Source organism: Chrysemys picta, chromosome 3 (assembly GCF_011386835.1).
Source record: "Chrysemys picta bellii isolate R12L10 chromosome 3, ASM1138683v2, whole genome shotgun sequence".
Taxonomy (NCBI): Eukaryota; Metazoa; Chordata; order Testudines; family Emydidae; genus Chrysemys; species Chrysemys picta.
In genome coordinates, this window is record NC_088793.1 from 190,815,342 (window position 1) to 190,827,542 (window position 12,201).

Genomic DNA, 12,201 nt, shown 5'->3' on the forward strand with positions numbered 1-12,201 from the left:
GTAGGTGACACTGTCGAAATGGCTGAATTCTATAATAAACTCTTGGACAGTAGGGAACTCTAATGTTCAGTTGACCAGAACAACATGGTTTTTCTTGTGTAAGTACCGTAAGTTCAATACATTACTTACAAGAGTATTTTATATGCCTATAAAGATTCACAAGCTATGCGGCTTTGTAAAATAAAAGCTTTAAATTATACTTGATATATCGGAGTTACTTAATACCTGCAGCTTCACAGTAATTTATAGAAAATTTTAGTTATTATATACCCAACTTGCTGCTAAATAAAACATTTGAACAAAAAATAACAGTTACCAAAAATCTTCCTGCTGTGACAACGAGCTATTTACTACCGTTTTTTAAGATTCCTGACTAGCTAAAGGATCTTTAATCAAACCAGTTACAAAGTCAGTCTAGTTGATTCGAATCAATAGATTGGATTTTAATTCTCATTTATTTGCTAGAAGGCTTTTCATGGGTGTACAAGCAACAAACACATTTGGAACATCAATTTTTTTTTTAAAGATGACTTTGCTGCTACAGTATCACCACCATTGGAGTCCCATTAACAAAAATGCAGTCACAAGCCATAGCTATTATAGTATTGATTGTAAACCTGAAGAGTTTTAATCTAAAGTTCTGACATGCTAGGATGTGTCTATAGTAACATCCTCCATCATTAAGTTTACTGGAAGAGAGAATTCAGAGAGGCTTATCAAATGCTGGGCTAAGTTTAATATTAGCGAAAACTAAAGATATTCCATTTTCAGAAGGGAATAAAATGTAAAATATTTAGAAAAAGATGTATATGTGAAGCCAAGAGTTCCTATGGGTCCTGTCCTGCCAGATCAGACAATAGGTTCTATATCTGTCCCTTCTATGGAGAGCAGACATGAAACACCAGGGCTTTGGTGAGTTCGCTGTCCCTCTATAAAGGGTGCAACGGCTTCCAGACTCCCACTGAGTAAATTAACAGATGAGACTACTTGAGATAAAGGATGGTATTGTGGTTAAAGCACTGGCTTGGGACTCTGGAGATCAGAGTTCAGTTCTTGGCTGTACCACACACTACCTTTAAAACCCTGGACAAATCACTTGATCTTTCTGGGCCTCGTTCCCCATCTGGAAAATGGGGATATACAGTCCTTCCACCACCTTTTGTCTATTTACACCGTAAGTACCATGAAACAGGGACAGTTTCGTACTATGTATATACAGCACCTTGTACAGAGGGAGCCTGATCTTGGTTGCCACCTCCAGGCATTAATGCAGTGCAAACAACCAACCTTCTACTGACAGGGAGAACTATTTGGGCTGGAACAAAAACACATGAAAAACATACCAGCATGTAAGAATTTAGCCTTTACTATTGTCATGAGCGAGCCTAGACAATGGGGTTGGTTTACAACTGGTTGGTTGGTTAACAACTGAATTGAACATTGACCCAATTTATTTCATTCTCAAGCAAAACTGTGGTTGTTGTGATTTGGGATAATGGAAACGGTCAAGTAGCAAATAGTGACACCATCTTATCCTTGGAGCAAAGGTGATGCGGTATCACTGAATTTGAATCTCCAGACATTCTCTCAAAGCCTGGTGATAGGATCATGGTATGAGAGCTGATCACCAGGCTTTCTCCTCTAGCTGAAGTGGCCTCCAGCTCTGTATGGGAAGAAACTGCCTGTTTGTGATTTATAAAAAGGAATGCCTGAAGATACAGGGAGAATAAGTGTGTTGCAGAGGTCAATTTTTCTTTAGTTCTTATTGTCAGCTACAATTTTAAAAGACTTGACTGAGGGGGTTCCTCGGATAGACACACACAATAGGGAAGAACCATTATGTTTGCAAAAAGTTCACCTGTGGCCCAGGATCTCGCTGGTTACTGTAAACTTAGTACATATGGAGTAGAAGGTTGAATGCTATTTTAATTGGCTTTGTGTTAATATTCCAAGGTCACATCCAACAAACAGGCCCTTTTGGCAGGAGTTTGCCAGATTAAAAGTGAAGCTCTCAAGGCCATTCAACTATTGCTGAAGTGGAGAACAGTGAATGAAGAGAAATAATTAGGGAATCTTTCTGAAGGGTTTAGACCTAACCAGACAGAAGGCTAGGGCTCTCTTGACATTAAGGGTGTGCAACAGTACCTCTTGTTTATCTAGGTGAGGTTTAGGGAGGAAGACTGGCAGGTGAATGGGTTGGTTAATATGGAACTCAGAGATTTTAGATAAAAATGTGGGGCATGATCACAATGTGACCTTGTCCTTTAAAAATACTGTAAAAGGGAGGGGGGGGGCTTGCCGACACGATGGCTGTCAGGAATGCAGTTTTCATTGATAAATGGAGGAGCGAACAGGTAGCCATCGGTTCAAATGGTGGTCTTGTAAGGCATTTAAGAACCAGACTGAGGTCCCAAACCAGAGCAGGATGCTTGACTGGTGGAAAGAGATTTCTGAACCCCCTGAGGGACTTCACTGTTGTTGGGTGGGCAAAAACGGAATAACCCTCTATTTGAGAATGAAAAGTAATGATGGCTGCCAGATGGACTCTAATGGAGCTCAGCAATAGCCCCAAACTTTTTAGTGTTAGGATATAGTCCAGTATAGCTGGCAGCAATGAGGTTGTCAATGGAATATGTTTGAGGTCACACCCACAGACAAATCTTGTCCATTTTTAAAACTATGTGTAGCGAGTAGACTGTTTTCTGCTAGGTAATTGTACTTTTTTACCTCCTCTGATCAGGTTGTCCCGAGAGCCATCGACCAACCATGTTTTGAGACGAAGCACTCAAGGAGATTGGGGCAAAGAATCTTCCCAGTAGAGGAGATGAGGAGCGGCCTGGAGAGTGATCGGTGAGCAAATGGTCAGTTGTAACAAGTAAAGAAACTATGTTTGTCTGGGACAGGTCAGGACTATCAGGATGACTCTGGCTCTGTTCTTTTTTATTTTGGAGTAGAACTTTGGCTATTTGAGGAGTCGGTGGGAATGCATACAGTAGATCGGACAACGAATGAAGGTGAAAGGCATATCCCCGGGATCGGTGACCCAGACTGCCTCTGGAGCAGGGCACAGCTCTTGTTTATCGAATATAGAATATGTGGTGGGTATCCAATGGCCATTATTTTTGTTACCAAAATGAACCTGGAACATATCCCCTTTCCTCTGTGCTGCATGGGAACTGTTTTGTAGCACCCAAGTGTAGGAGAAAGTCTATTTCTTGACCAAGCAAGTTCTTGTGAGAGGGGTCCCTGAAGAGGGATGGAAAAGAGGTGTTGGTCGATGGAAGAGTAAAAATGTGGCTGATGTACCCTGTGGAGATGACCTCCAAAACCCACTTATCTGTAGTGATAGACTCCAAGCCTGTCTGAAGTGGTAAAGGCAGGCGCCAAAGAGAGGAAGGCAGGTGAATTGGTACAGCTGGTAAAGATGAGGATGGTAATTCAGACCCTGGACCAGTCAATCAAAATTACTGTTTGGAGATGAAAGGGTGAGAGGTCAAAGCAGAGAGGTGGATAGTTTCCTTCTCTGGAATTTCTCTCTTTTCTGATGTGGTTCATACCACCTCTGGGAGGTTGGGAACTGGGCAGTATGGGATCTCTCAGCTGTCGGGGACTTGCTAAACAGTCTTTTGTAGGCAGGTGTAGAAATCCCAAGAGAATGCAAAGTAGCCCTGGAATTCTTTTACATGCACAGAGAATCATCTGCGCTATCTGCAGAAAGTTTAGACCCATCAAATGGGAGGTCTTCCACTGTATTAAGGACCTCTTTCGGAAATCTGGAGACCTGGAGCCAGGAAGCCCTTCTCAGAACTGCCACTGTAGAAATCAAACAGGTGGCAGTATCAACAGCATCAAGAGAGTTGCTTGTGGTGATGTTCTGTCAAGCAGCTGGCCTTACCCAATAACTGCCAGGAATGGCTCTCCATGCGCCGCCAGTAGGTGGTCAACAAAAGAGTTCAGTTTGGTGTAATTTATATGATTATATTTCACCATTAATGCCTTGTAGTTCACGATTCTAAATTGTCAGGAGGCTGACAAATAAGATTTTCTACCAAGTAGGTCTAGACGCTTATGATCTTTGTCATGGGGCATGGATTTAGCATGATGCTGCCTTCCACATTTGTTAACTACATTAACCACCAAAGAATTAGAAAAGTGATGAGAAAATAAAAACTCAGTCCTTTGCTGGAATGTAGTATTTCTTATCCACTCTTTTGTGTGTAGGTGGAATTGAAGCTCAGATGTGTTGAACGATCTTTGCAGGGTCCAGAAGGGCCTCATTGACAGTTAAGGCTATGCAGGCAGATGAAGCTTTATGAAGGATGTCAAGCAGCTTATGAGGAGGTTCTTTAACTTCCTCGAGAGGTATCTGCAGGGAGAGTCAGCAATTCTCTTGACCAGATCCTGAAACTGCTCAAAGTCATCTACCAAGGATGGAAGAGGAGGCAAAACTGCTTCATCCGGCAATCTTGGCTGGAAGAGAGATCTCTTCATGGGCTCTAACTTACAGCTTCTCAGAGGTTTCTGCTTGAGGATCAGGACTCCTAGAGAGGGCAGGCAATGAAGGCTGCCTCTCTCTCCGATGGGTGGTGCTTGAAGTCCTAGAAAATTGCTGGCAATAGGCCACCCAAGGATCCCTATATAGCCAAGAAGGTGGTATAGCAGGGGGCACCCATGGGTGTTCAAACGAGCGAGATGGCGGCTGCAACCTTGGGCCATGAGTGGTCATAGGCTCAGAGACTTCTGGAAAGGGGCCTCTATAAGGGTGAGGAAGAGAGTCCTGGACCAATATTTGGGAAACTGGGGCAAGCTCTTCATCAGAATCTTCTTCCTTAAACTAGCTATAGAATGATGGAGCACCCAGAGAAATGAGGTGAAACTATCGGTATTAGGTGAATTTCCGGTGATCTTGGTACTGAAAATATGCTGGAGCCGAAAAGCAGAGATTCGAGCATCTCAGATACAGCCAGGTCCCAGGGAAAACAAAAACTCCTGCTGTACCGAGTCCGTGGTCTGTACTGAGGTAATAGTGGCCAAGGGAGCTGAAAGTACAGTGAGTCTCGGTCGCTCCAAGGGAAGTGCAGTAAGAGCCTGAGCAGGCTTCTTCAGTACCGAGGCAGCAGAGGAAGAGCTCTTCTTGCCACCTCGGTCTGCTGACAGTACTGATGATCTTTCCAAGCCTGAGGTTTTGCTGGTTTTTGGTCTAGCAGTGCCCTCGATACCTGAGGAACCAGCAGCCTCATGGGTACTGGACTGGAGAGCAGATGGTGTCTTCAGCTACTTCAGTACGAATGACAATGGGTTTTTTGAGGTAGATTCCTGACCTGGAGAACTCTGAGCATGTTCTTTGGAAGATTTATGAGAGGAGCCTTGGGTCTTCCTCTTAGATGCCCTCGAGGAGTGTGGCTCAGAGATAGTGGAGGCAGCAGACTTGCTCGGAGACCATTGTACCCGAAGGGATGGGGAGAGAGGACCCTTGGCCTGGGTCAAAAACCGGGCACAGAGAGCTCTCCATCATGTGGAGAGGAAGTTTGATCTCCCTGTTATTTCTGGCTCTAGATTTTAATGCCAGGCAGAACAATGTGCAATTCCCCAAGACAACAGATGCACCAGGAGTGCCTGTTGGTTACCAGAACTGCTTCTTGGCATGACAGATCAACGTTTGAAACTGGGAGTACTGGGCATATGATAACCTCCCAGTGAACAAGAACTATCTACTAAGTAATATCTATATAATATATATGAAAATAAATACAGTAACTCCTCACTTAAAGTCATGTCAGTTAATGTTGTTTCGTTGTTACGTTGCTGATCAATCAGAGAACATGCTCATTTAAAGTTGCGCTATGCTCCCTTATAACGTTGCTTGGCAGCCGCCTGCTTTGTCCACTGCTTGCAGGAAGAGCAGCCCATTGCAGCTAGCTGGTGGGGGCTTGGAACCAGGGTGGACCGGCAGCCCCCCTATCAGCTCCCCATTCCCCTAAGTTCCCTGTGCGGCAGCCGCCCAGCAGACTATCAATTGCCAGCAGTTCAGCTGTCCCTCCCCCACTGCCATGTGCTGCTCTTGCCCTCTGCCTTGGAACTGCTCTCTGGAGCTTCCTGCTTGCTGTGCAGGGGAGGGAAGAGAGGAGCTAATGATCGGGTGGCTCCCTCCCCCCTGCTGCTGCACCCCGCTGACCCCCATCTTCCAAAGAGCAGGGGGGACACACGACAGGGCTCAGGACGGAGGGAGCTTCCTGGCAGCGGCTGCCATCTCAGCTTGCTGATCTACTTAACAAGGCATTGTACTTAGAGTGGGGTCAGTGTACTTAAAGGGGCAATGCGCATCTCTCTCACACACACAGGTTGTGTCTCTGTCTGCCATGCTGTCTCCACTCCCTCCATTCATGCTGCCTTGTAGAGTGTGAGGCTACATTAACAACGAGTTAACCCTGGAGGGCTCAGCCAATTGCTAGTTCATCATTTAGCAGTAAGGCATTCCCTGGGAAATATCCTACCCTCTGACTCCACCACCTCAACCAAGCTTCACAATCATCATTGCTGGGTACCAGTATTAAATTGTTTATTTAAAACTTATACGGTGTGTATATATATAATATAGACTTTTGTCTGGTGAAAAAAAATTCCCTGGAACCTAACCACCCCCCCACCCCCATTTACATTAATTCTTAAGGGGAAACTCGATTCGCTTAACATCATCTTACTTAAAGTCGTATTTTTCAGGAACATAACTACAATGTTAAACTAGGAAGATAAAGCTACTACTACTTACTAACCAATTACACTGATACTACAACTGGAATAAAAACTGGGACACAGTTGAGGTAACCTCAATGGGAACAACTGCCAGAGATCCATCTCCGGCTGAGGCAGTTGGAAAGCAACTAAGGGCAGTTCACCTGCGCAGGGTTATATAACAATGGCCGTGCACTAAGCTGACTACCACACGCGCAGGCCGAATAGACAGGGCTATGAGAAATCTCTGGCAGGGTGCATAAGTGCGCCTAGAGTGGAGTACCCAGAGGTACATTACTTGAAGAAGAATTAACTGTTGGGGGAAGATAGAACATGCAATTGCTTCAATAAATGCACATACATAAAATCACATTTTCTAATAAAATCTTTGTCTGTTAATAAAATGCACACACGCTGGCCATTCTCTCCAATTCAATTTCTTTTCTCTACTGTACTTGTAACTGCCTGGTGCAAGCTGTTCTATTGCTTATTGAACTGTGGTTTCTAATTTGCTGAACTATTTCACCCTCTGCTGAGGTTATATTGATTGGTCGGTAACATTTCCAGAATATCCCTTTTTATGTTTCTAAAAAGATTGCTACTCTATCTGATCTTTTCTAATCCTTTGCTTACAATATTTTGAAAAAGGAGACTAATGATTCTACCATTATCTCCCATTTGGGGTAAGTAGTGACTTGCTAGCAGTAATTTGAATCTAGCTTATTTACAATTCCACTTTACCTGTAGCAACTTGACCCATACATGCAGGGTGCCCTGTTCTGCTTGGTTTGTTTAGAACTCTGTAGAGCATCTGCGCTTCTGGCTGAATTTAAATCTTCAGCTTCAGGATCCTGATTTAAATCAAGCTCTTGAGTCTCAGCTAGGGGAACATGAGAGTGGGATGGCTTGTCCTGGTGCATCTGTTGGCTTGCAGAATGGATAACCTCATCGTTGTTTTCCCTTTTATTCATTTTATTTGTGTCAGTGGAGAGCTGACTTTTTGCATCTAGCCTGTGTTCAGACCACTTGCTGTGGAGCTGACAATCACTTTTCTCCACAGAACTTTCAATCTTTTGTGACACAGTCTTGTTATCATTCTCTTCCACTTTCCTCATAGCTCTGGCAAGAGGTATTCCCAATGCATCCTGTGAAATAGAAAATAAAAGATCACAACAATCTTTAGAGTGCCTTACTGTGCAAATAGTTCTATGGATCACTCATAGAGTAATGCACTTTTGAATGTAAGCAGGTTTCAGATTCTGTCATCATAAGCATTCAGGACATATGTTCCTACAGAGGAGATGATACAATCAAATACGATTTAAAAAAAATCTTTTCTGTGTTTATAATAAAATTTAAATCAGAAGCTTGAGTTCAGGACTCTACTTTTATCAAGAAACAGATTAGAGTTTGTCAAAAGCTATTGTGGTCAGAGCTGGAAGCTTTGGCTAACAAATTCTTCCTTTTAATTTTGTGAGGTCTCTCTCAGATATAAATACACACATACGTATACACATAGTATAGCTTCTATCTCAATAACTTGTGTAAGATGCTTTCTATAAGGCATGTGCTCCCTTATTTACTATCTGAGACCAGAGCTGGGCAAAATTTTTGGGCTGAAACTTCCTTCAGTCCAAAATGCAGATTCAGGTCAAATCAAAAAAATCTGCAAATTCATGTAGATTTTGGCAATTTGTTTCAGGTGGGAAAAAATTAGAAATGCTGAAACTATATTTTTCAACATTTCCAAAATTAAACTTTTGTATTTCTTGGGCTAGATTCAGAAGGGGATTTAGGCACCAGTCACAAAACCAATAGCCCTGTGATTAGAGCCCTCACATAGGATGCAGAAAACCCAGGTCTGAATCCCTGTTCTGGGGAAGGGACTTTAACCCAAATCGCCCCCCTCCCATGTTCACTGGATGAGAGAGACACAAACACAGAGAGAGACAGACACTAAAGCCTGGTAGTTAGGGCACTAACCTAAAAGGGGGACACCTGCATTCAGTCCCTGCTTTAGAGTGTGGATTCAAATCTGGGTCTCCCACATCCCAGGAGAGTGCTCTAGCAATCTGACTGTTAAGTATAAATGGGGGACACAGGCACTTCCTCAGTTTTGTGAACAACACCTAAATCCCCTTCTCATTCTAGCTCATTTCCAAAATTTCCTTTGCATTAATTAGAAACGGTTAAAAATGCCTGAAGCAAACAAAAGGTTTCAAATAAAAGGTTTCACTCAACACAAAACTATTTTTTTCAGACTTTTCGATTTAAGAAAAATTCAAGAAAATTTCAGTTTTGGGTTCACCCAATATGAAGTTTTCCACAATTTTTTGGAACTGCCAGCGAACGAAAAATCCGTTATTCATGCAGCTCTAATCTAGAAACACAAATGCTACAGACTGTATATACAGATTACATAATGCTTTAATATACTACAAAACTGTTATGAGATCTACACTTTCCAGTGTTAACTGTAGAAAGGCTCCCCTCCAATACATTTATTTCAGTTCATATTAATATGAATTTTGAGAAGTTTGTGGTATTTCTCTGATTTAGTGGGTTGGCCTCTTTTTTTGTGTGTGTGCACGTTCTTTTAAAATTCTGGAACTAACCAAATGAATGTCAAAAATAAACAATAATATGAGTAGTGGGATAAAATTTATTCAATATCAAGTAAGCCTTCCTGATAATTAGATATACTGTATAGTAGGGGTGTGCAGTAGTTTTTGCAGGGAGACCACCCCACAAATTTTAGTAAGTCGTCACGGGCCGCACATTTCTACTATATTAATGACATATTTTAATTCTACCCCTTGACTGCAGTGCCACCTAATAAAATAATTCGCGCAAAAATTGAGGGTGCAGGAGAAGGTGCGGGTTCTGGGAGGGAGTTTGGGTGCAGGAGGGTTCTGACCTGGAGCAGGGGGTTAGGGTGCGGGAGTGGGTGCGAGGTGCAGGCTCTGGCCAGAAGGCGTTTACCACAGGCAGCTCCCAGCCGGCGGCGCAGCAGGGCTCAACAGGTTGCCTGCATGCCATGGCCCCATACCGCTCCCAGATGCAGCTGGCTGCTGGCACGTCTCTGTGTGCCCTTTGGAGGGGGAGGGGGGCAGCGGGTCTCTATGTGCTGCCCGGGCCCGCAAGCACTGCCCCTACAGCTCCCATTGGCCGGTTTCCAGCCAATGGGAGCTGTGAGGACGGTGCTGGGGGAGGGGGCAGCACGCGGAGCTGCCTCCCCTTCCCCTACCAGGGACACGCAGAGACATGCCAGCAGCAGCCGGCTGCTTACAGGAGCAGCGTGGGGCCACAGCAGGCAGGCAGCCTGCCTGAGTGCCCTGCTGCGCTGCAGGACTTTTAGCAGCCCAGAGATTGCGAGGACAAAAATGTTAGTCATGGCGGGCTGGACAGAAATGTTAGACGGGCCGTATTTTGCCCACCCCTGCTGTATAGTCTCACTAGAGGAGCAGTTAAAACAGGTGTAATCAATTATTTTTTGTCAAAGTCTAAATTTCTTGGTCAAGGTATAGTCAGGGTCCAGACTCCAGAGAAAATATAAAACCAACAATGATAATAATAAATAAATAGATTTTGCTGTCTGTTCAGAAGCATCTGGCAGTCTGGATTAGGCCCACGGTCCACCTATTGACCACCCTCATTGTCTGAGACTTAAAACTAGACTGCACAAAACACAAAAAGTGCACCAGGTAATAATCCTGCATTTGCAGGGAGATTGACTGAATGGCCCAACTAACCTCCCCCTCTATTTTGTATGATTTCTTCCCCCACAGCAACCCTTCATCCATTCCTTTGTCTATATTATGTCTAATTAAGCTACAAACAGTTACTTCCAAGCACTGTATTCTCACCGAAGAAAAGAGCAATTAAGTAAAGTTATGGACAACAGTTTTTTACTTGTAATGGTCATGGCAATCGGGTCAAATGTGCGCTATCTGTTGGCTGGCTGCAGCTTAGAGTGAATCAGAAGTACGTCTATATTTCAACTCTATACGAGATTTTTTTCCCTTAGCTAAGTATGGTAATAGAGGAATAATGCTCTGAGACTGAAGCACCAGGGTTTTATGGCTCATCTAGTAATTAGTGTTTCCTTGTTTGAAGCAATGAATTAATCGCAGAATGGCATTCAACCAGCTAATTTTTTTCTGCAAAGTCTGAAGAAAATTGGTCATGCTGTGTTTGAGTTAAAGATAATTAAAAGACACTTTGAATATGGAACCACTCAGTACAGCTTCATATGAGCTGCAACCAGAGTTCCATTATCAACCCTATAACTCACTCACTATATAATTTGTCATGAGGAAAGTGTACTTTTTAGGGTACACTACTCAGTAGGGAAGCTTACCATGTTAAGCACTATGCTCTGCAGTAAACATTTATAGGAGCAGGCCCTTACATTATAAGCTCCTTGGGATCTTTGTCTCATGCCTGTGAAGCCCAATGCATGCTTTAAGTAGGGTTGTCAACCCTCCAGGATTGTCCGGGAGTCTCCAGGAATTAAAGATGAATCTTTAATTGAAAATTATGTCATGTGATGAAACCTCCAGGAATTCGTCCAACCAAAGCTGGCAGCCCTAGCTTTAAGGTGTTGTAAAATGTAATATTTTAAGATAATATTGATAGGGTTACATGAATATTTTAAATTAATATTGAAAGGCCTTTTCAAATTGTTACATAAATACAGAGCTCAAGGTACGTACACATAATTTCCAAACTTACGGTAGCAGAGTGAAATTTCACTTCCAAGGATTGGTTCTGTCTGGATAATAGGCTTCATTCTCCAACTAGTAGGTGCATGGTTAATTTTTCAAGTCCTGGGAGGGTATAAGCCATGTCTTCACTGCCTAATGCAGGGGTTGTACTTCGACAGTACATTCTCCACCATTTACTCTCTATTTAAAGAGAAGGGACTTTCTGTTCTAATTCTCCGACAGCACTAGGAACTAACTTTTCCACTAGGCCTGGTGGTCCTTATAAGGAATGCTCCATGCGATCTTTCTCCTCACCAGAGGGTGTTGTTAACACTTCTTAAGTCCACATTTAAAATACTAAGACTGGCAAACTGAATATTTTTACGTCAAGAGACAAGAAACAATCCATAAGGTTTAAGCTCTTCATGATGAGCTCATTCCAAGGTAAACACATTAAAGGTAGAATAATGTGGGCAGTCTTTGCAGTGTAAACTGATCACAGTGTAGTTTAATGGCTGAAAATGCATAATTAAAAAAAAATCTTTGACAGGCCCACGATGATAAAATCACACGTTAATTTTGATGTTAGAAAGATCTTTAAACCATTAAAATAAAATAAAGTGACTGGTAGAAGACTTTCTTTTTAAGATTTTTTTTTAAATAGAAGTTCAAAGGCAAACATTTTTCAGGGAAAGCCTCATTATCTCATCACAAAATGTGGCTTTTTCGTACTTAGTTGCCAGTAATTATGTTTACAATACTA

The 12,201-nt window shown here is 42.8% G+C and overlaps 1 protein-coding gene across 3 annotated transcripts in view; it reads right to left on the bottom strand.

Moving 5' to 3' along the window:
* APLF (aprataxin and PNKP like factor) overlaps positions 1–12,201 on the bottom strand; it is a 101,389-nt gene that overhangs the window by 40,119 nt on the left and 49,069 nt on the right. For all 3 annotated transcript variants that reach the window (XR_010599948.1, XM_005312352.4, XM_065589676.1), the window contains exon 7: positions 7,474–7,877. Coding sequence is in view for 2 of the 3 variants with exons in the window: in XM_005312352.4 (XP_005312409.2) it covers positions 7,474–7,877 (404 nt within the window). In the remaining variant the exon portion in view is untranslated. The remainder of the gene's footprint in view (positions 1–7,473; positions 7,878–12,201) is intronic.